Genomic DNA, 24,088 nt, shown 5'->3' with positions numbered 1-24,088 from the left:
TTCCAGTATGCAACTGAGATCAGAGATCTCAGAGAAGAATGTGTTAGAAGTGACATAGAGAGAACCAGAAATTGTCACTGTCATCTCATAAAAAGTAGGGATGTGCAAACTACCGAAAAAATTTGACTAACCGACCGAACAGAAAAAATTCGATTAACCGACCGAACCGAAAAAATTCGGTTAACCATTAACCGAACCGAAAAAGAATCTTAAAACTTCGGTTAACGGTTAATTCGGTTCGAAAGGTCGGTTAATCGAATTAACCAAATGGTTAACCAAAGTTTTTAATGTATATATAAATAAATAAATATAAATACTTATGTAGTTATGTGATCTTAAATTCCTAATTTCTATTATGATTTGTATTTTATTTTAATAGGATTTATTATGATTTTTATTTTATTTTAATTGGATTTATTATTTTAGGTGTTATTTTTAGAATTTTAAATTTTAGATTTAAAAAGTTCGGTTAATCGGTTAACCGACTAATTAATTGAAAAAAAAATTGGTTCAGTTAGTTTGGTAACACAAACTTCGGTTCGGTTAACGGTTAAAGGTTTAAAAATTTTGGTTATTTCGGTTTAGTTAAAACGGTTCGATTAACCGAATGCACACCCCTAATAAAAAGTTTTCAAAAGCTTAACTAAGCTTTCCACAGAACTCCAATCTAGAAAATAAAGAACATCACCCAAGTCAGCAGAAAAAGAGGGGTTATTTTCATCATATGCTTCAAACATTCTTTGATATTGAATTGCAGTGTTAAGCATAATGTAGGTGTTGTTCCACCTAGTAGGGATATCAAGATGTAATGCTGATTTGGCTTCCACCCCAATGAGATCAGCTAGCTCCCTAAACTTTTTCAACCAAGCTGGTGAGTTCCTAATCCATCTCACTACATCCCTCACCCTTTTAATTGACTCATCTGCAAACCTCAACCCATCTTGAACCACTAAGTTTAGGATATGGGCTATGCACCTCATGTGCAAGTACTGCACCCTAACAGAAGAAGAACTGCAAGATAACAACGTACTCTTAAAAAACCCCAAAGCTGTATCATTAGAAGAGGCATTGTCCACTGTAACAGTGAACACATTCTTAATCCCCCACTCTAATAGACAACTCTCTAGGGCTTTTGCAATGTACTCCCCCCTATGAGATGAAACAGGGAGAAAGGATATTATTTTTTTCTGAAGCTTCCACCGGTCATCAATAAAATGTGCAGTAATGCACATATAATTAATCCTCTGGACAGAAGTCCATGTATCAGTAGTTAAACTGAATCTTTGTGTGACCACCCTAAACAACTTCTTAAGATTTAGCCTCTCATCTAGGAGAATTTGGTAGATGTCCCTGGAAATTGTCCACCTAGAAGGGATCTGAAACCTAAGACAACAGACAAGAATAAACCTCTTGAAACCCTAGCCCTCAACAAACCTAAAAGGGAGCTCATCTATGATAATCATCTCACATAAGGCCCTCCTAATGGCCTCTTGATTAAAGACCCATGTCCCCAAAACCTCCTTAGGAGCCTCTATTCCAGAAGTGGAAACTGTTAGAGAAAAATTTCGGATAAGAGGAGAAAACAGGAGAGGAAATGAGATCTTCAGGCGTGATATCACTTTCCTATAAGCTTTTAATCTTTCCTCTTCAAAAGCAACGAGGTAACAAGATTAAATCTTATGGGATACAAGAAGATGAAAACAAAGTTCTTAGGTTGCTTTGATAAGAACTTACTGGAGAATTTTTGAACTGTGATATATCAAGATATCATGCAAAATAATTGCGTATTTGATCAGATGACACTCCTAGAATTTATAGAGATAAATTCTAACTGTTAGGAGTAGTTACTGGAAGTTTTTACCAGTTTAAAACTTTCAAAATATATATATATATAATATATTCTTTTGGATTTCACCATTCTGGTTCAGGCAGTTACGTACACACATGTGGAATATAATTATATTCACATGTTAAAATATCCAAAGATATAACTGATTTTGGATGTACGTAGGATAAACTTTTAGTGTGCATGTAATATATAATTCAAACAATTATATAGATACTTTAATATTTCAAAGCATGAGTACATGCCATTTATGAAATAATAAAAGTAAAATCCCATGCAGAGTAATAACCATACTGCCTCATTCGAGAGGTAAGAACCTTCCACGTTGAAGCTGCAACATTGTATATTGAGTAATTCCATTAATCACTTCACATATTCTGGCATCTTCATTTGCATTTAGAAAATGCAAGTAAGATATAGACAACATGCAAACCACATGCTACACAGATCACAAGAAACATAAAAGGCAACTAAAATATGACTTGCCTCCTAAGGTTCATGCCTTCGAGAGGTATATCACCAATGTATTCGAGAGGTGAATTTACTGCATGACATGCCTACGAGACATTGTTTCCATGCGGTCCTGCGAGAAATCGACCAAACGATTCACGCAACACTCAGTTCGAGACATCGTTTTCTCCGCGAAGCGATCTCTCGTGCGAACTGACCTCTCAAGGCATCTCTCGCGACCTCTCGAACATCTCTCGTGATCTCTCGAACATCTCTCGTGATCTCTCGAATATCCAAAAACATTTCTACCAAACTCAATAATATTTACTACTCCACAACTCCAAATATTATTTAAGCTTACATGGTAGACATCTGAACCATTAATCTCCATTACTATATAAATATCCAACAGAAACAGTATTGAACGTGAGTAGGGAATGCCTTGTATCCTTTGAGTGAGGATTTTTAATAAAGCCCAACATGTGGTTCCTTAAAGATGATGTGCAATGTTTTTTAGATTCACAGGCAAACATCTTTTTGCAGTAAAGACACCTACCCTTAAGTACATTCCCCTCAGAATCTAGGATCTTTTCAAAGTGATCTCAGACTTTGGACTTAGAGTCAATTTCCTTCCTCTTCTTAGCAGCAGGAACAGTAGGAGTGACCATAGGCTGTTGAGTATCTGTCTCAATGCCTTGGGGTTAAACTCCTTGTTCATCTACTGTTGAGGTTGGAAGAGGTCCAAACCCACTTATATTTTGATTGCTCTCCATCTATAAAGGATGGGCGATTGAGCATCAATCTACACATTTACATATTTAGAGAATACAGGCTACAGAGTAAATACAGATTGCTTCCACCACATGTAAAACATTAAACATGCACAAACAGTGAAACAGGTTACTTCCATAATCAGACTTTCATCATTATTTTATGGAATTGCTCAAAATTCTGGGCTTATGTAATTACTCATATTCTCATATACCTTATTAGTTATTTCCATAATCAGGATTAATTAACATTTAATGAATTCATCATATTAATGGAAATGCCCAAATATTAAGGTTGACACTAGTCAATAGGGGCACTAGGACAGTAGCCTTTCACAATTCCACCATACACTCATACAGAATTACAAATGATTTTCATGAAAACCATACACTCATAAAGATCATTTTCATGGAAACAATTTTCATGGGACAGTAGGCTTCCACCACTAGAATTCATCATATATTCATATTAATGAAAACCCAAATAGTAGGCTTCCACCATACAATAACATACAGTTACCATCATATACATAATTACAGATTTAAGGGTCCTCTAACCATAAACTTGCACATATACATCAGAATTTATACAAATTCATCACGCTATAGAAAACCCCAAAAATTAGGGCTCACTTACAAATTAGGGTTCATGAATCATAAATTAAACATCATAAATTAAAATCAATCAATACATCAAATACGAAATTCATGAATCATGAACCCTAGTAGAATGAACATATAATAATAACAATGAAAAAAGAATCTTAGTTTTACTTATTTTCTCAAAGTTTCCCTCTAAGATCAAGGGCTTCAAATATCAACATGCGAACAAGAGTTCCACGCGATTGGCTTCCACCGTGAGTCTGTGACCACTGACCGGCGACTATGCGAGAAGGCTTCCACCACGGCAACAGGCCAACAGTCGATAACAATGAGTCAACGACTCAAGAGAATCGGAGAAGAAAAAAAATGGAGTCTGGAGTCTGGACTTTGGACTTTGGAGAGAATCAGAGAAGAAGAGTCTAAGAGAATAATAGAGAAAACTGAGAAGGGAGACTGGGAGAGAACGGAGAATGGGAGAAGTGGAGAACCCTAGCATCGACTGCGACAAGGCAAATGGGAGAATGGACCTAGTCTGAAATCTCTAAACATATATGTATATATATACTTAGATAAAACGATGTCGTATAGAGGCATGCCTACACAAACCCTAACTAAAGTTCAGATATTCGGGCGGGTTGGATATGAAAATATCCAATCCCACTCAAACCCTCTTATCCGACGTCATTTTGTACCTCGGTTCGGATATTGCAATTTGGATACGGTTCGGATCGGTTTGGCTTGTTTCGAAGTTCGGGTCGGTCATTTTTCTCGGGTGGGTCGGGTATTGCACAGCCCTACTTATAGACCACTTGGTGTTGACTCCTTTTGATCTCCATGATGCTAAATTCCAAATTAGTTATGTTTGTTTTACCCCCACTGCCTTATGGGAGGATAATTAAAGCATATTTTTAAGTGGGTATGTTTAAGGAATATTAGACACGTTATGAAAATATTCAACGCACATAAACTCCAAAAGAGTCACGAGATCATTGTATAAAATGTTAACTTATAGTGACAATCACGAAGATTGTACCATATCATATTTTCTACACCTTTTGAAACAATAATTTTATCATGTAGAATTTGAAGATTATCATCTTCAGGGGGAGATGAGGAGTAAATCCTGAAAATTGGATCTTAAAAGGACTAACCGTTGTACTCTTTTGCAACATATGAATACATGCATACTATGTACTCTTTTCCTCACTAGGTTTCTTCCACATGATTTTTCTAGTGTGGTTTTTAACGAGGCATGAGTATGACATAGTAACATTAATAAGGGGGGACATTGCAAATAAATACCTAAATATTCCAACCCCGAAATCCTGAAGATTATGCCCTGAAAGCTTATGGTTGTACTCTTTTTCCATTAACTAAGTTTTCCCACAGGGTTTTCTTAAGTTAAGGTTTTTAATGAAGCAACCAGTACTATATATGAGTTTATAAATATCATGTTCTCTTTTCTTCAACTAGATTTTTCCCACGTGATTTTCCTAGTGAAGTTTTTTAACGAGGCATGCATATATTAATTAAACGATCCATATACTATTTTCTTGTCTAGGTTTTTCCCATAGGGTTTTCCTAGCAAGTTTTTTTTTTTTTTTTTTTTAACGAAGCAAGATCGTGGATAAATAATGTCCAGTGGGGAGTGTTATAAATAATGTATTTAGTGTGGCCATTATTTTGTAGCCGTTGTAATGGTCATCGTTATTATTATTGTTATTATTACTAGTATTATATATATTATATCCTCCTTGTAAATGGTAAAGCTAATGGATGGAACACTCTTCTCCCTCTCTATTGTTGTCTCTATTCTCTATTATTTTAGTTTGCACATAACCTGCAATTCACCGGTTAGGAGCTAAAGGTTATCGACCATTGTCCCTTACAACAAAATTCACATTTTTTGGGAACCAATTTTAAAATTACTTAATATCACAAATTTACATAATATTTTAAAAATATATTCTCAAATACACTTGAATTTTCATACATGGTGTTACGCCATTCATCTTGTTCAATCTTTGTTGGGCATTATACTGCGTGCATCGTGCGTACCCCGCTAGTTATATAATAACGTCATTCATCTTGTTCAATCTTTGTTGGGCATTATACTGCGTGCATCGTGCGTACCCCGCTAGTTATATAATAACTCTCAAAGAAAGAGAGGTTGATAAATTCGTTGCTTAGACATTTATAGTAAGCTTTGTAATAATCAAAATTTGAAGAGTTTACACATGATTGAGTTATTAGCTGTAATGATTATATCAGAAATTATATTTAATTTTAACACGTAACATTTGTATTGCAACATTAATCAGCTTTACGATTTTTCTGTTCATACAACTATATGGTATAAACTAGTTTTTCACGCGCATTGCGCGAATAAGATAATGCACAATGTTTATTTTTAAATAAGTATTTCAAAGTATCTCAATGCAAGATTATATAGGAGATGTTCATGCATATGTAATTGAATGTCCACTTTGTACATAAATATTTTTAAACAGTGGCTACATCCTATATACCAATTATTTTTGTTGTCAAGATTGATGTTGATTTTGTCTTTAATTCAAGTAGGTTGATTGTAGAAAATGAAATGAATTGTAAATTTATATTAGTTCTAATATATTTAAAGAGTGCACAATAAATATTTTACATACAAGATTAATGAATGCTGTAATAGTAGCTATTTTTGAAATTTCTTCATTTTCTTAATTTGAAAGATTGATTTAAGCAATGTTGTAGTCTCAACATCTTTTCAATGCATCAAGTGTGTCAGAATGTTCTATTATCCTACATTGACATTTTTAATAATGAGTTTTAAATCAATTTATTGAGTTATTTGAATATATTCTTTGTCAACAAATCCTTCCTAAGTAGTTAATATGAATGACTTCAAACTGTTCTTTTTAATTATTTTCATGTTATTAATATAATGCTTGGTAAATAAATATATAACATTATTTGTAGTATAACTTTGATATTTTTTTTTGAAGGTAAACGTAGCTATTCCATTAATTCATAACATAAAACGTTTACATCAACGATCAATGAAATGGTAAATCATTCCTTACAGTCAGACATAGAAACAACTTTTCTAACTATGCTATAGAAAACTTGAATCGCAGACTGTTTCATAACTATGAAGCTATGTTCCTTCAGGGAACTTAAAGTTTCATCAAAGATCTGGGTCTTCGTCATCATTCTTTTTTGCTCGTCCAGGATAAGATCAACACTTGCCGAAACCAAACTAAACGATTTATGCTAATGAAAATGAAAAGCTCGTGAAAGTAACGAGAGGAAAAATGCTCGTGAAAGTAACGAGAGGAAAACACAATAATAGAGAAAATAAAAAGTGCGTAAAGTCAAAGTAGGGTTGGGAGTTCAAGACTACCAACACAAGCCCCAATACCTACCTACTATTATTTTATTCAAGGGAAAGAAAACGGAAGAAGAAGATCTGTGGCGGTGGTCGGAGGCAGACGGAGCTGCGACGGTGGTCGAGGCGAAAGAAGAGCGAGAGCAAACGTAAAAGGTGACCAAAACCGCCGGCTCAAAGCTCCATTAGAGCTCCGGCCGGAGGCCGGTGGTGGAAGCCGAAGTTGAGTAGCAGAGAAAGGCGCTTGATTTTAAAGAGAAAAGGGAGGCAGCATTAGGGTTTCTGATTGCATCAATTTATAACTTTGATATTTAATTACAAGATATTGTAAAAAAAAAAAACAATGAACAATGTAGTGAATATAATTAATTAATTAATTAATTTGAAGGTAAGAAATCTTTGCATTATAAAAAATATAGACAATATAACTAATGAAATTATATCTTCTTTTTATAAATTTTTTGATAATGAATATTTTTTTTTGCAATAAAGGCATTCTAGACATCGAATTATAAATTAAAGAAATGCATATGTATTATTTTTTTGTTGTAACTACTAATTTATTTAATTTAATAAGAGTAATAAATTGGGGTACTTACTTTTGAATAATATACTCTAACATATTTGTAGTATATGTTCACTAATATGCCAACTTTGATTGGGATGAGATTCGAACCTAAGACATTTTCTTATAGAAATTAATGGTAAGTTAAAAGTTAATGGAATTTAACGGAGGAGAAAATATTTAACGGAAAATTTAACGGATAATCATATAATTAACAATAAATTAGAAAATATTAAGGAACAATATAAATTTAAACAATATGAACCATCTATTTGATTTAATAATTTGACCGTCATTTTTCTACCCATTATAGGCCTAACTAATTTATTTAATTTAATAAGAGTAATAAATTGTGGTACTTACTTTTGAATAATATACTCTAACATATTCGTAGTATATGTTCACCAATATGCCAACTTTGATTGGAATGAGATTTGAACCTAAGATCTTTCTTATAGAAATTAATGGGTAAGTTAAAAGTTAACGGAATATTAACGGATAAGAGAATATTTAACAATAATCATATAATTAAGGATAAATTAAGAAATATCGAGGATTCTTATAGAAATTAATGGGTAAGTTAAAAGTTAACGGAATATTAACGGATAAGAGAATATTTAACAATAATCATATAATTAAGGATAAATTAGGAAATATCGAGGAAAATATATAAATCTAAACAATTTGAACCATCCATTTGATTTAATAATTTGACCGTCATTTTTCTACCCATTATAAGCCTAATTTCCTTTGACTCTTATTAGTATACTAGTTTTATACGCGCATTGCACGAATGAGTTAATGTCCAATGTTTATATTTAAATAAATATTTGAAAGTATATCAATGCAAGATTATATAGGAGAAGTTTATACATGGGTAATTGAATGTCAAATTTTTTTTATTTAAATATCTAACTCAAAGTATATGAATTCAAGATAATATATAAAATTCATTATAATTATTACTAAAATAAATGTTTGCAACCTTGTAAAATCGATAGTCTAAATATTTGGTCTAAAAATGATAGTCTAAATAAATACTACTTTTAATTTGAATTTTTCTAAGTGTTCTTAATTCTCTTTTGAGTAACATTGTCATTGTCTTCATCTTTACTATTTGTTCTTTTCCTTTTTGTTGGTCGTGTGTTATTTGCAATTCGGTTATTGTTGGTAGCATAAATGACAACGTCATGCAATGAGATTATGGTATAGGAGCTATGGACTTTCCTTTAGGTGTTCTGCTTGGGGTTCATTTGGTTCATTTTGTTCAACCATTATTGTTGAATGAATTATTGTGGATAAAGAAATCCCTAGTTTAAGAAAAAAGATTAAATAATTTAATAAAAATTTAAAAATTTTAAATATTATGTATTCCAAATATATTAAAAGGTAGTTTCTCGCTTCAATTTGCTGGGTAATGGGTTATTTGAGTACTTTCATTGTCAACAAATCTCCCAAGTAGTTAATATGATTGGTTTCAAACTATTCTTTTTTATTTTTTTATGGTATTAAAGAAATACATATGTATCATTTTTTGGTATAACTACTAATTTATTTAATTCAATAAGAGTAAAATAGAGTGATTCCACTTCAATTTGTTGGTTATTTGAGTACTTTCTTTGTCAACCAATCCCAAGTAGTTAATATAATTAGCTTCAAATTATTTAAATTTTTTTTCATAGTATTAATAGAATACTTGGTAAATAAACATATAACATTATTTTGTACTATAACTTTGATATTTAATTACAAGATATTGTAAAAATAAGATAATGGACAATGTAATGAATTTCAATTGATAAATTTGAATGTAAAGAATCTTTGCATGAGAGAAAACAAAGACAATATAACTAATGAAATTATTTCTCTTATTTAATTTAATTTTTTGATAATGAATAATTTTTTCAAATAAAGGTATTGTAGACACATAATTCTAAATTAAAGAAATACTTATGTATCATTTTTTGTTGTAGCTACTAATTTATTTAATTTAATAAGAGTAAAATAGAGTGATAAACTTAATTATGTCAAATTTGATTGAGATGAGGTTCGGACCTAAGACCTTTCTTATAGAAATTAATAGGTAAGTTAAAAGTTAACGGAATATTAACGGAGAAGAGAATATTTAACGGAAAATTTAACGGATAATCATAAAAGTAAGGTTAAATTAGGTAATCTCTATTAATAATATTAAGAGCAAATACCAATTTTAGTCCCACGACTATTAGCAAAATGACAATTTTGGTCCACATGTTTAATTCCTACCAATTTTGGTCCCACGACTATTGTTTTAGTACCAATTTTCATCCACGACTATTATTTTAGTACCAAAATTCATCGCGCCGGTCACTCATCCGTTTAAAACGTGCAAAAATCTAAAATTGTTAATGGTATTTTCGTCATTTTCAATTTAATATCCCAATTTGAGCATAAATAAATGGATATAAGTCATAAGATTGATCAAAATTCGCGGTAAAATGAAGAGGAAAACTGTGAATTTTGATTAATCTTAGGACTTATATACATTTATTTATCCTCAAATTGGGATATTAAGTTGAAAATAACGAAAATACCATTAATAATTTTAGATTTTTGCACGTTTTAAACGGATGAGTGACCGGCGCGATGAATTTTGGTACTAAAATAATAGTCGTGGACGAAAATTGGTACTAAAACAATAGTCGTGGGACCAAAATTGGTAAGAATTAAACATGTGGACTAAAATTGTCATTTTACTAATAGTCGTGGGACTAAAATTGGTATTTGCTCATAATATTAATCTGAATTATCTTAACCATCTATTTGATTAAATAATTCATCTGAACCATCCATTTGATTAAATAATTTGACCGCCATTTTTTCTACCCATTTTAGGCCTAACTCTCTTTGGCTCTTATTAGTATAGGAGATAGTATATAGTAGATAGATAGTAGATATGACAGGTGTATTATGTTTCGTGTCGCCATATCACCACGCCACCCAGTATCATTTGTGTGGTCAGGTTAATGTCTTAATGATGCCGAATGTGATTGTAAACTAATATGTTTTATAAGTTAAGTATTTGGGTTTTAAGACCAAAAGCAAATGTCGTTGTAGTATAGTGGTGAGTATTCCCGCCTGTCACGCGGGTGACCCGGGTTCGATCCCCGGCAACGGCGATCTTTTGTCTTATTTTGTTTGGAAGTTTAGGATGAACGAAAATATACAGAAAGAAGAAAGATCTGACCTGCCGGATTTGAACCAGCGACCTAAGGTTGCTATTACAGTACCGACTACAGTCCTCCGCTCTACCAACTGAGCTAAGGTCGGATACATATTTGAAGCTCGAACTGGTTTTTATTTATAGCCATATCAAGTTTTAATGAGGCACGTGATTGAGTCAATTCGGCACTTGCACATATAGAATACATTTTTGCTCTGTTTCATATTCTTTCTCAACAAGGAAATGCATTAATTCAAATCAGAACAAAGTACATCAATAAGATAGGCTAGAGGGATAAACCTCCCTTCCTTACAATCAGCTATGAATACAACTTCCCTATGAAGTAAATGGCAACTCTATTCGCAAACTATTTATCATTCACATCTAGTGACTAGTGAGAAAGAAAAAGCTCAAAGTTCAATATCCAGATAACAAGAGACTTGTGATGCGGATTAGTGAAGATCAAGATTCTCAAAGCCAAGATCTCAGTTGGAGAAAGAAGAAACTTTTTCTTCAAACTTTGTAATCTCTACTCGCTGGAAGTAGAAAGAGATAGTCGAAAAACATGGTGAAGTTCAAGGCCAGCTTGGTGTTCAAGGCTTGGACGTCCTTGTTGTACATACTAAGGGATAGTGCAATCCTCCTTAGGAGTTTCAAGGAGAAGAGTGGAGTAGGTTGCGTTAGTTGAACTACTATAAAATCTCTCTCTCTCTCTCTCTCTCTCCCTCCCTCCTTTGTTTACTACTCGCATTGCTTATCTTCAACGATCAAACCTGATTAATTTTACAAGAACAAATTACGTGTAAAACGTTTAAAGGGTTAAGTTATATTTTCGTTGTGCATACTCTCGAGTAGTTAAAGTTATCTTTCGGTTACTTCAACTATTTGCAAATCATTTATAAAAAATCTTATAAGTCTATTCACTCCCCACCTCTAGACTTGTAACCTAACCCTACCGGGACCAACAACACTCAACCGCCCTCAGCTACTGAAGCTACCGCCGTTATTTCCTCTCCTCTCATTCATAGTAGATTTGGTTCCTTAAAAAACCTTTTACAAGATTATTGCTTTTGATTCTCAACAAGATATGTATAAAATTTATGTTTAAGGAGTTTCTTGATGGTTGAGAGTTTTGCTGTAGTGTATGTAACTAGCAGAAAAATTGAATATGTATAAAATGCAATTACGACAACATATATTTTGGATGATTTCCTGAAAAATATTACAACAGAAGTATACTTGTATTTGTTGTTGGGTGACTTCTCTAATTATATATACTATAGCAGAAGTATATTATGCTTAATCACTATTCTATTCCGTGCAAGCAATTTTGTTTTTGTTGGGTTGGAATTTGAAAAAAAAACTATTTTTAAAAAAGGTTATCCGCAACCCTTTTAGCTTAAAAAGGGTCGCGGATACCCTTTCTTTAAAAAAATAAAATAAAATATAATCTGTGACCATTTTTTGGAAAAAGAGTCACGGATAGCTCAAGGCTTTTCACAACCCTAGGATACATACGTGACCCTTGTACAAGGGTCGCGGATGAGCAATTTTATACTAGTGTTTGACTTGGATCTTGTTACTAGGCCACTCGAGAATTTCAAGGAATCATTTGCCTGTTGTCTTTTGTCTCATCATCCTTCCCTTCTTGAAAAAGATTCATCCCCGAATATGAAAATTCAAAAGAAGATAAATAAGAAACATTAAAGGTAGAATAAACACTATGCTCACTTCAAAGATCTAATTTGTATGGATTTTCATTGATTCTTTGAAGCACATGGAAAGGTCCGTCTCCTCAAGGCTTCAACTTGGAATTGCGTTTAATTTGTTTGAAAACCTATTTTTGTTGTAGTGTATCCAAACCCAATCTCCTGATTTAAAAATTATAGCCTTGCGCCCTTTGTTGGCTGTTTGAGCGTATTGCTCATTGTTCGTTTCAATTTGAGCTTGAACGTTGGAATGAAACTCACGAATCCCTTGAGCTCTCTTAGCAGCAACTACGCATTCCTTATCATTCACATGTAAAAGGAATCAATCTAAGGTAGTTAGTGGGTTAAAACCTTAAGCAACCTCAAATTGTGACATATTTTTAGTGGAATGTATAGGTCGGCAATAACCAAACTCCACATATGGTAAACTTTCTTCCCGTGACTTGAGGTTTTTTCAATGACTACCCTTAGAAGTTGCGTTAGAGTTTTATTCACAACTTTAGTTTGCCCATTTGTCTATGGATGACAAACAATGGAGTACAAAAGTTTTGTACCAAGCTTTCCCCAAAGTGATCGCCTAAAATGGCTTAGAAACTTATAATCTCGATCAAACACAACAGTATGTGAAATCCCATGTAAACGCACTACCTCTTCTAAGAATAAATCTGCACTATGAGAGGCATCGCTAGTTTTATGAGAACAAATAAAATGAGCTATTTTACTAAATTGATCAACAACAACATAGATTGAGTCATGATCCCTTCTGCTTCTAGGTAAACCTACTATAAAATCTATAGATAAATCAGTCCATGGTTTCTTAGGAATAAGTAATGGTGTGTAATCCTTGTGGGAGAGATCGTGATTTAGCTTGTTTGCAAGTAACACGCTTGGTAACAAACTTTTCCACATCCCTTCTCAACTTGAGCCAAAAGAAGTGTTCATGTAGAATCCCATAAGTTTTAGTCACACCGAAGTAAACCATTAATCTACCACTATGAGCTTCTTAAATGAACATTTCTCTTAAAGAACAATTTGACACACATAATCTATTTCTTTGAACAAGTATCCATCAAGTAGATAATATTTGCCAATTGGACTTGTAGAACATTCCTTATAATCCATTAACGACATTAAGTAGAATTCATTGAATCAAGTCCTAATTAAAGATAAATCGAGACATTGTATTAAACTTGATAATCTTCTTGTAGAATTCATAAAGAGTCATGCATGAGTTTATAATTAATCTTACCCATCTTGTCAAATTCTTTTTATCTAATATAATTAAAGGAAATACATCCGTATCATGAGATAAAATTCATAATAGACATATAACTAACTACTAAACCTAGGAATAACAATGAGTTATGTCATATTTTGTACATGTACAACTCTCTCAAATCCTAATGGACAAGTTCGGCATAACAAAATAACATTGCGCACAATTTCAAATAACAATAAAAATTTCGTATCCAATAATGTGTGCATATATATATAGTTTGAATATAGTAAAAGTGTTTTGGAAGGAGTATATATACTATTCATTTAGATTTAAATAAATTTAAATGCCTTTCAAAAAAAATAAATTTAAATGTATTTAGATTCAAAAACATTTGAATGCATGGATAAATACTCTACATCAGCGTGTTGCCCTCTCTAGCTAAAACATCCCTAAATAGAAGACAATTACACTCTTTAATTTCCCTAGCTATTTCTAAAGCTAAAAATGAAATTTTCACTATAAATACGTTCAGCCAATAAAATAGTACAAAAAATGAATTATTTTGATAATAATATTAATACCAAAAAGTAATTTTTATTTTGGAATATTATTATTATTATTATTGGGAGGAGAATCCCAACAGAAGCTCGGACAGGCAACGATGGGTTCCGAGGCGAGTCAGTCGGAGAATGCAACGCTTAGTTCGCGTGTTGTAGCGACATGGCTGATCGGAGGGGTAGCTTTAGGGTTATCGTTGCTCGGGTTCCGGCTGGCTTGCCCGGAGGGCGCATGGAGCAAGAAGAAGAAGAGGCCGATTAGGGTGTACATGGATGGCTGCTTCGACATGATGCATTACGGCCACTGTAATGCCCTTCGCCAAGCTCGGGCCCTCGGCGACCAATTGGTTGTTGGCGTAGTTAGCGATGAGGAAATCACCGTCAATAAAGGTCCTCCCGTCACTCCTCTTAGCGAGAGGTTTTTTTCCTAACTTACATTTCGTTTTTTTTTCTTTTGATTTTATTATCCATTTCCTTTCTTCCCTCGCTGGTGAAGGCATTATTGATCTAATTGTCGTATTAGTTTTCTCTTGATTTCATAGAATTACTCCCTAATATTTTGATTTGTTTTCTTTAGCTGAAATTTGGCCATGTCTCCTTTATTTTTATTTTTGGGATCTTTTGATAATTCGGTGGAAACTTAGATTCTTTCATACGCCTGAAATCATTAAAGCCCCAGTTCCAAAATTTCGTTGCTTGAACTTAATTGCGAGCTTAGCTTCCTTGAGTGATAGGCAACATTTCCATTTAAATTGGATGTCATTGTTTGATGCATGATATTTATTCTATGCCGTTATTTGATTTATTTATGCATTGATTACATTCAAATAATGCAAATTGAGTTCCAGTTGAGTATATAAAATGCTGGCTAGTCTTTTTTTTTTTTTTTTTTGCAATGGTTTGGAATGTGCAGTACCTTCAAACTCTAACAAATTCTCGTAATATAGTGAGTGCTTACAAGCTCCATATCTATTCTTCCAACACAAATTTCCCTGGACTCCATATACTTATGATGAAACTTGGGCATATACAGATATACTGATATAGATAGATGTTTTTGTACCAATTAGTTAATTACAGTTCTGCTGAGTGCTCACAATTGGACCTGCACATAACTATTAACCGTTGGACTACTACACTGACTGTTAACAATTGTGACCTCTCCCATTTTTGGCACAGCTGGGTTTCATGCAATTTTTCTTTTGACTCTTTCTGTTGCCACTGTCATTGAGAGGCCTGAAGGGATCAATACATAAAATCTGGGAACTTGCCATGTACTGTGTGTAAATATTTTGCAGGAAGGTGACTTTTATATTGGATTCATATAATCATATTTCCTTGTAACAGTATTCTTCTCTTGATCTCACTTGTTGAAACTCGAAAGAGATGCTTCATAAATGATTTTGTAGGATTGTCTCAGCAAATGTCAAATGTAGTTTTGCGCTTGTATACTTTGCAGGATGATTATGGTTAGTGCTGTAAAGTGGGTGGATGAAGTTATCCCTGATGCTCCATATGCTATCACTGAAGATTTTATGAAAAAACTTTTTGATGAATACAATATAGACTATATTATTCATGGGGACGATCCCTGTGTTCTTCCTGATGGAACTGATGCTTATGCCCTTGCTAAGAAGGCCGGCCGCTACAAACAGATCAAGCGCACTGAAGGAGTCTCGAGCACTGATATCGTCGGTATAGTTTTTTTCCCTCAGTTTTTCTTCTTCCCCTCTCCTTCCAAAGAAAGAAAGGACAAATAAAAGTTACCAATTTTTGTCTGCTGATGTGATAATCTGAAGGATTTTTTTTTTTCCTTTTCCAAAACTAACGAACTTCAGTAATGCAACTAAATAGGTCGAATGCTTCTGTGTGTGAGAGAGAGGTCCACTGGAGACACTCATAGTCATGCATCCTTGCAACGACAATTTAGCCATGGTCACAGCCAAAAATCTGAAGATGGCACTGCTTGGAGTGGAACTCGTGTTTCTCATTTTCTTCCTACTTCTCGTAGAATTGTGCAATTTTCAAATGGGAAGGTGTGTAAACCACTGTTTCAATTGACGAGGATCACTTAATCAATGATTTAGGCATTGGTTCTTGAATCTTTTCGGTTCTGTCAGGGAAATTCCTTATAATCTCTGCCCATTCCCTCTTTAGTTTTAAATAATAGCATTTAACCAGTTTCTCTGGATCCAATCTTTCTAATAAATAGTGTTGAGAATTACCTTTTCATGACACAGATCTTTGGACCTTTCTTTGCAGGGACCTGGACCTGATGCTCGCATAGTTTATATTGATGGTGCATTTGATCTTTTTCATGCTGGACATGTGGAGGTAGGTGAGAATACATATGGTATGCATAAACAGTGAGTTGATTACTTTTGCTGATCTGTCATGTTCAAGGCAATACTGCAGTTGATAATTCAGGGTTATTAACTGAAATAGTAAGACTGAAAATAGGTAAAATTGGAAAGTTGGAAATAAATAGGCAAAACAGCTTTCACAAATGCGTTTTAGTTTAACTTTTTCTGGAAACGCGTTTAGAAAATGCATTTCAGCCTAATGTTCATTTATTACTAACGTTTGAAAACAGATGAAAATACATTTCCTAAATGCCTTTCAGGGCTCACATTTCCTAAATGCATTTCAGGGAAAAAACATTTGCGAAAGTTATTTTGTCTATTTCTGTCAATTTCCCCAACATTTCGGGCTCATTATTTCTTAAATGTCTAAGCTAATAACCTTAAAAGGTTTTGGACAGCACTTCAGTATTTTAGTTGTCCTAGAGGTAATGTATTATCACTTGGATTCATTGGGTAAATATCTCTTGCAGATACTGAGGCTTGCCCGGAGCCTCGGAGATTTTCTACTTGTGGGAATTCATACAGATCAAACTGTCAGGTAAAAAGGCTCCCTTCTTTGTACACTATCTTTGATAATCCATTTTAATCACTTTCCTTCAGCAGAATACCTAAAACATAGATAGATGTTTCTTTTCTTAATGTCATTTATACTAAAGAAATTGTGCATCAATTCAACAGCAGTGTTTTTTTTTTTTTTTTTAATTGTTTCACTAAAAAAAGAATTGGGAAAAGGGTCAAATAGGCCCCCGAACATTAATCAAAAAGTCAATTAGGCCCTTAAACTTTTGAAAGTTGCAATTAAGCCCTTAAACATTATTTTAGAGCAATTAGGCCCAAAAACCGATTGGTGACACCAGCGACCGTTTCGCCGGTGTTTTTTGCCAAAATATCGTCGGAATCTCGCCGGTGTCAATTGGTTGCCTTCTACGGAAGGCGACCAAACTGGTCGCCTCTCCTTCGCCGGAGAAGGCGACCAGATCTGTGGTGGAAGAATACATAGTAGAACAGTCTCACTAGAGTTCAAGCTATGCTACTGCGGAGTATATATCAGACAAGATGAAGATTGGAATGAAAACTACACAGTACAGATCGAACAGAGCCACATCAATGTCAGCAAAGCCTGCAGATTCTATTCACATACATATGATCTTTTGGGTGTTTCTGCAATTGAAGTTAATCAACAAACTCCCATCCATTCTCCTCATCACAAAACTTTCCACCAACACATAGCAACCAAATCTTCTCCACCCACTCTCACTCTTGATCTCCCCCATCCCCTCCACCCTCACATCACCCTTGTCATTGCCAAACCACCCCTGCCTTTCTTGCAGCCATCTCAGCTGCTCAACAATGGCGGAGCTCAAACCCACACGCCTTTCATACCCTTCTTTCACAGTACTAAACCATATGGACTTGTCGTGGGGTCTGGTTTTCGGTTCCCTTGAAGCTTCCACGCCGTCGATCAAAGTTAGTAGCTTCTTCACGCGTGCATCAATGGCGACAACGTTGCCTGCTACACGCGTAGATTTCCTCCCACCAACGTTTCAGGGCAACCTCATAGACCAAACTGGTTGCTTCTCCTTCGCCGGAGAAGGCAACCAATTGACACCGGCGCCCATTTCGCCGGTGTTTTTTGCCGGAATATCGTCGGAATCTTAGTGACTTGTAATTACAGGTCACCAACAAGTTTTTTGTGCCTAATTGCTTTAAAATAATATATTTAAGGGTTTAATTGCAACTTTCAAAAGTTTAAGGGCCTAATTGACTTTTTGAGTAATGTCCAGGGGCCTATTTGACCCTTTTCCCAAAAGAATTTAATTCTTTTTTTTTTTTTTGGTGTGTGTCTGTGTGTGTTTTCTGTGGAAGCAATTATGTTTTGGTTTCTACACTACTAATGCATTTTATAGGCTTGTACCTAATATCTGTATTATGTGATGAGCAACAAATGAACAAATTGTGATGATTTTACCTTTTGTTGGTTGAATAACTCAAATGTTTTTCTTCATTGGTGTCTCTTGCAGTGCCACTAGAGGTGCACACCGTCCAATTATGAATCTTCATGAGAGGAGCTTAAGTGTTTTGGCTTGTCGTTATGTTGATGAAGTGATAATAGGTGCTCCATGGGAGGTTACAAAAGATATGGTAACCTCTGATGTACTGATATATTATGAAATACCTAAAAACTGTTGTGATCCATCTTATCGTTGAATACTTGCATCTGGGGTGTTTGTGATATTGGTGTTCATCTTGCTAACTAATGCCCCCCAAAAAATGGAGAGAGGCAGAGAAGAAAGAAAAGTGGTCGGAAGTGATAGGAACATTATATATGCATGAGACTTTATTCAAGATTGTGTTTCTTGAAATTTGATGTTGTCTAGATTGTTGATTGAGGAAGATAGCTGAAAATGAATAGCATTGATAAGAAAATCTTTCAGAAAGTACTGTCTTTTAATTACTAATAAAGCTTCATCAATGAGAATCATAAAGAAAGAGACAAAGTGCATTGTAAGGTTACAGGCGGGAAGCATTATATTTCACTATTGAGTTGATTTCTGTATCTGATGCACTATACATCTTTCGTAGTATCATTTTTCTGATTGGACTGTGTTGCAGATAACAACTTTTGATATCTCTCTAGTCGTCCATGGGACTGTAGCTGAGTATAGTGATTATCAGAAGGTACCATGAGACTACTACTGGCTTAAGATTTTTGTTGAATATGTAACAATTACATACTGTTTGAGTTTAATCATATTTGCTGATGATATTGTTGATTTGCAGGAAGCGGAAAACCCCTATGCTGTTCCAATAAGCATGGGCATTTTAAAAGTATTGGAGAGTCCTTTAGACATAACAACTAGCACAATAATACGGAGGATAGTATCAAACCATGATGCTTACCTGGTATTTCACTTCCTCCCTTGAAGTATATTTGAAAAAGGGGTCATAAAAATTCCCAATACTACTACTACTATAACATATTTCTGTTGGCCATTTTACATATCATGGACTGTTATTGACCACTGAAAGCATAATTGTAGGAGATCTAGGCTTGCACAACAATATTTTGATGCTAGGGAAAAGGGTCAAATAGGCCTCTGAACTTTACTCGAAAAGTCAATTAGACCCTTAAACTTTCAAAAGTTACAATTAAACCCATAAGCGTGCTATTGGAGCATTGAAGCCCAAAAACTGTTTGGTGACTTGTAATTGCAGGTCATAGGGTTCCGGCGACCCTCCAACCAATATCTGGCGAAATTTCGAGGTCAAACACGGGCGATTGTTTGACGGTCGCCGATCACGTTTGGAGAGGGTAACCAATTGGTCGCCTTCTTCAGTCGTCGGAGAAGGTGTGACCAACTTGGTCACCTTCTCCAAACGCGACTGGAGATCATTTGACGATCGCCGGTGTTTGACCTTGAAATTTCGCCGGAAAATGGTTGGAGGGTCGCTGGAACCCTAGTGACCTGCAAGGTCACCAAATGGTTTTTGGACTTCAATGCTCCAAAATAACATATTTATGGGTCTAATTGCAACTTTTGAAAGTTTAAGGGCTTAATGGACTTTTTGATTAAAGTTCGGTGGCCTATTTGACCTTTTTCCCAATTTTTTATGATCTGGTTTTATGACATTTATTTGTGCAAACACAGAATTGTGCACCTCCGTTAAATTTATGACATTTATTTGTGCAAACACAGAATTGTGCACCTCCGTTAAATTCAATCTTTCTATTTATATATTTTCAGAAACGAAACGAGAAGAAGGTAGAGAGTGAGAAGCGGTACTATGAGGGAAAGTCATACATCTCTGGCGATTAGATTATTGAGTGTAAGGTATCTTCATGAGTTCTGTCTGTAATGATTGGATTTTTCATCATCTTTTGTTACCATTATAATGCTATTTACAGAAAATTCTACTATGCCAAATGGTAAGCTTAGCGACTACTATAAATAAATAAATAAAAGGATGGTGACTTTCTTACTATTTGGTATAGTAGAATTTCCCTGATATGATTTTGACGATAAACTGTGATTGCAGATGCTAAATAGGAGGGATTATCAGAATTGGCTAGAAATTTAGACAGAAGACCTGTAGTTTCAGATCAGAGCCGTTGATGCTATTGAAGCATTTACCTTTTGTATTTTATAGGCTGTTTCTTGAAATTTACCTCCTTAACCACCCCTTGTTTACTAAAAACTCTCATTAACATAGCTCTTCTTGCTAATACCCTAATTTAATATGAAGCTACTTTTTTTTTTTTTTTTTTTTTTTTTTTTTTAAATTTAAATCCATTGCATGTTGTGTACTGTTTTAAAATTATATCACGTGCATTAGAATTTAGAACATTAGGTTGCCATGCTTAGCCACTAAATAAAGGAAAATTTTATTTCACCAAATTTTTGTATCAAATAATATAGCTTGTAAAAACTTATGAGTTGACGAAGTCATTAATAATAGTACTAGTCACATTATTGCGGTTAAATAAATGTTAAATGAATAAAATATGGTAAACTATTAGGTGATAAACATATTAAAAATAATTATTACATTACGAATAAAGAAAAAAACATTTGCAATGTAAGAGCATTCTTATTAGTGGAGATATTTTGCGGTTTTTGAGGAGTTTTTGTAAGTGTGATTAGAAAAGAGAAAATTGGAGGGGATGAAAAAAAAACAAATATGATTTTTATTTTAAAATGACTTTTAAAATGAAATGTCAGAATTTATCGTGTTATTCTCCCCATATCTGCAGATGCTCACCACCCATTCTCTCTCCTCTCAGCTCTCATGCCATATAGGCTTCCATCTGACAATAACCCCATAAAAACCATTGGTATGGATGGCCTAAATAATCAAAAGACATTGATACTGATTTACATTATGAAAAACGTCAAAAATTTTGTACGAAAAAAATGGCCAATAAAGCATTGTTACTTGTTAACGTCTTTAACTTTTTAGATCAAAGACTTTGTGGTCTAGCAGCATTCGGTTGCACCCTCACATGGGAGGGGATGGGTTCGAGTCTAAATAAATACTACATTGTAACAAAGTCAATAGTACTCAAAAAAAAACTTTTTATTTTATTTTTATTTTTTCTAAAAAAAGGCCCCTTCTCTGTAGTCTGTATGCTGGAAGGATACTTCAATATTGGTGGATATACTTACTAGGGTCATAGTGGACCCTAATCCAATATACAGAATTTAACTTAATAAAATATAGAATTCAAGTTCATAATGCACAAGATTCTATATATAGCTGAGGACACATAAAAATTACATTGTGGACCCTAGTCCAATATACAGAATTTAACTTCATAAAGTACAGAATTCAGGTTCATAATGCACAAAATTATATAGTTGAGGACATAAACACTTAATATAATACACAGAATTCATTTATTATGAACATGAATTCTGTGCATTATTTCTCATTCATTCTTAGGCTTCCTTCATCCAATTACTTACTTCGACCGGTCCATGTGGCCCAAGCCTAGTAAACCACCCATCATCCAGTCTCATACTTTCTTGAGATTTTGCGAAGTCGATGTCTCAGGAAAGTATCTCAAAAATATTCTCCAACCAACTCACCGCTTCTAAAACACAAGTCTTCTTTCGGCCAGTTACTCCTTATCCAACGCATCATTGAACAGGTGTGACCGTTCAGGTGGTGGTCCTTTTAGACACAACCGTTAAACTAAGCGGTCCTCGGTGAGCCCCTTAAGTAAGAGCTAAGCAAAGGAGGCATAGATTACGTCGACTGTCTCATTAAAAACCTTAGACTAAGAAAAACTTAGTGAGAAAAAACTTAGCTAAGGTAAAAAGAATACAACCATAGGCACAATATTCAACATTGAGACTAAAGGCCGACCATTGAGCACTTTATCATACACACCTAGCGTGTTAGCCGACCACCTTGCATTTCAACATCCTGCAAATTTTAAGACACCAATTAAGTGAAAAACATCTTCGTGAGATGCACCCCACTAAGTGGGTATGGTCAGAACTAGTTAGTTTGCCTATTCTAAATTAGTTGATGACTCCTAGTAAAAATAATAAAACTAGAATAAGGATTGAAGACTTGCGTTCTTGAGATGCGCTCCACGAGATAGAGATACGATATGAAGTAGCCCAAGAATGATTGAAAATTGCGCTCCTGGTAATAAATTGAAATGAGATTTTTAAGATTAAATTATTTTGTTGTAGTGGGATATGAGATTAAGAGCAAATTAAACTTGAGTGTTTAATCAACTCTCAACAAGAGCACCATTGATGGAGAAAATTGATTTCTCCAAAGAAAATATGATGAACAATAAGTGTTTGTAGGGAATGAATAAATAAGTATCCATGACACAAAGATATAATGTCGAAACCATAATGGTAAAAACCAAGGGTGCTGATATCCAATAAGTATAATGTATACTATATGGACACAAGCAACCATGACAATGGAGTGAAAGGTAGAAAGATATATTATACATTAGAAAAAGTTATTCTCAGTTTGAAGTGAGTCTGGTGTTCTCTGTCTGATCCATGAGCCTTTATATAAGGTCATTACTTACTAGTTGCAACTTCCCTTAACCCACCCTATTTTTTTTGTATTGACTCCTTCTTCGATTAGTGATATCAATGTACTACCTCACACGTAAGTGTACCCCTTTCCACATTTTAGAAATGAACATCGTTCCGATGTTCAAAGAAAATAAGCAACAGGGGACCAAGTGGTAATAAGGGAGGGATGGGCAAAACATTACTTCCCCTTTCCACACTTTAGAAGTGTGCACGGGAAAGTACTACAAGCTATGGCAAAAATGAAGAAAGTAAAGCACATGAGAGTATAAAGTAAGGGACTCCCTCATAGTTGTGTGGACACTGGATCCCTATCAGAAAATTAGAAATGAATTGTAAGGTAAGCTATGTAAATGCAGAAGATAAAAACTGCAAAGAAATAAATGGAACACAAACAATAAAGAACAATCTAACAAAGATTGGAGGAAGAGGACTTCCTTCTCTCCATCCACTTTTTCCTCAAGATATGCTCTCAAATTTCAGCCATTGAGGAACTCTTTTAAGCTCAAGACTAGCATATTCTAATCAAATATTTTGTAATGATCTAGACATCTTCTTCTCCTTTCCCCTCCAATTCCTCATATCTTTTTTCTTTACTTTTTATATTCCATTTTCTCCTCTACAACACTCTCTTTTTCATTTTTTGTCATTCTTCAATACCCTCATCATTTATTTTATACTTTTATCTTCTTCAAACTCCACTACTACTACTATCTTCTTCTTCTTCTTAGCAGGAAATGGACAAAAATTCCATTCCACACAACCTAACTTAGATATGACATCCCTAGCAAGCACATGAGCTGCCATATTCGCACATCATCATCTTCTTCTTCTTCTTCTTAGCAGGAAATGGACA

The 24,088-nt window shown here is 34.2% G+C and overlaps 1 protein-coding gene and 2 non-coding genes across 4 annotated transcripts; 2 read left to right on the top strand and 1 right to left on the bottom strand.

Moving 5' to 3' along the window:
• The first annotated feature begins 10,702 nt into the window (after positions 1-10,702).
• On the top strand, positions 10,703-10,774 carry TRNAD-GUC. The gene has a single exon. It is a non-coding gene; the product is annotated as a tRNA-Asp (tRNA).
• Positions 10,775-10,836: 62 nt separating this feature from the next.
• TRNAY-GUA lies at positions 10,837-10,925 on the bottom strand. Its single transcript is given in 2 exon segments — positions 10,837-10,872; positions 10,889-10,925. It is a non-coding gene; the product is annotated as a tRNA-Tyr (tRNA).
• Positions 10,926-14,381: 3,456 nt separating this feature from the next.
• Positions 14,382-20,926, top strand: LOC115998455 (ethanolamine-phosphate cytidylyltransferase). Of its 2 annotated transcripts, none has more exons than XM_031238038.1 (10): positions 14,382-14,721; positions 15,763-15,998; positions 16,158-16,339; positions 16,566-16,637; positions 17,137-17,204; positions 18,688-18,808; positions 19,280-19,345; positions 19,448-19,570; positions 20,413-20,494; positions 20,705-20,926. In XM_031238038.1, exons 1-9 carry the CDS (start codon positions 14,408-14,410, stop codon positions 20,482-20,484), a joined length of 1,254 nt encoding a protein of 417 aa, XP_031093898.1. In that variant the 5' UTR covers positions 14,382-14,407; the 3' UTR covers positions 20,485-20,494; positions 20,705-20,926. The 2 variants fall into 2 exon arrangements, with proteins under 2 accessions (XP_031093898.1, XP_031093897.1); XM_031238037.1 differs by having other exon boundaries at positions 20,413-20,499.
• The last annotated feature ends 3,162 nt before the right edge of the window (positions 20,927-24,088 follow it).

The sequence above is a fragment of the Ipomoea triloba genome, chromosome 12 (assembly GCF_003576645.1).
Source record: "Ipomoea triloba cultivar NCNSP0323 chromosome 12, ASM357664v1".
NCBI classification, from domain to species: Eukaryota; Viridiplantae; Streptophyta; class Magnoliopsida; order Solanales; family Convolvulaceae; genus Ipomoea; species Ipomoea triloba.
This window is presented reverse-complemented; position numbering and strand designations above follow the sequence as displayed.

Bases quoted from the DNA above. Each gene is read 5' to 3' on its own strand.
- LOC115998455 (XM_031238038.1), top strand. From the start codon at position 14,408: ATGGGTTCCGAGGCGAGTCAGTCGGAGAATGCAACGCTTAGTTCGCGT. The intron at 16,638-17,136 runs GTAGGTGAGAAT...TATCTCTTGCAG, and splicing joins TTCATGCTGGACATGTGGAG to ATACTGAGGCTTGCCCGGAG. The intron at 17,205-18,687 runs GTAAAAAGGCTC...TGTCTCTTGCAG, and splicing joins CATACAGATCAAACTGTCAG to TGCCACTAGAGGTGCACACC.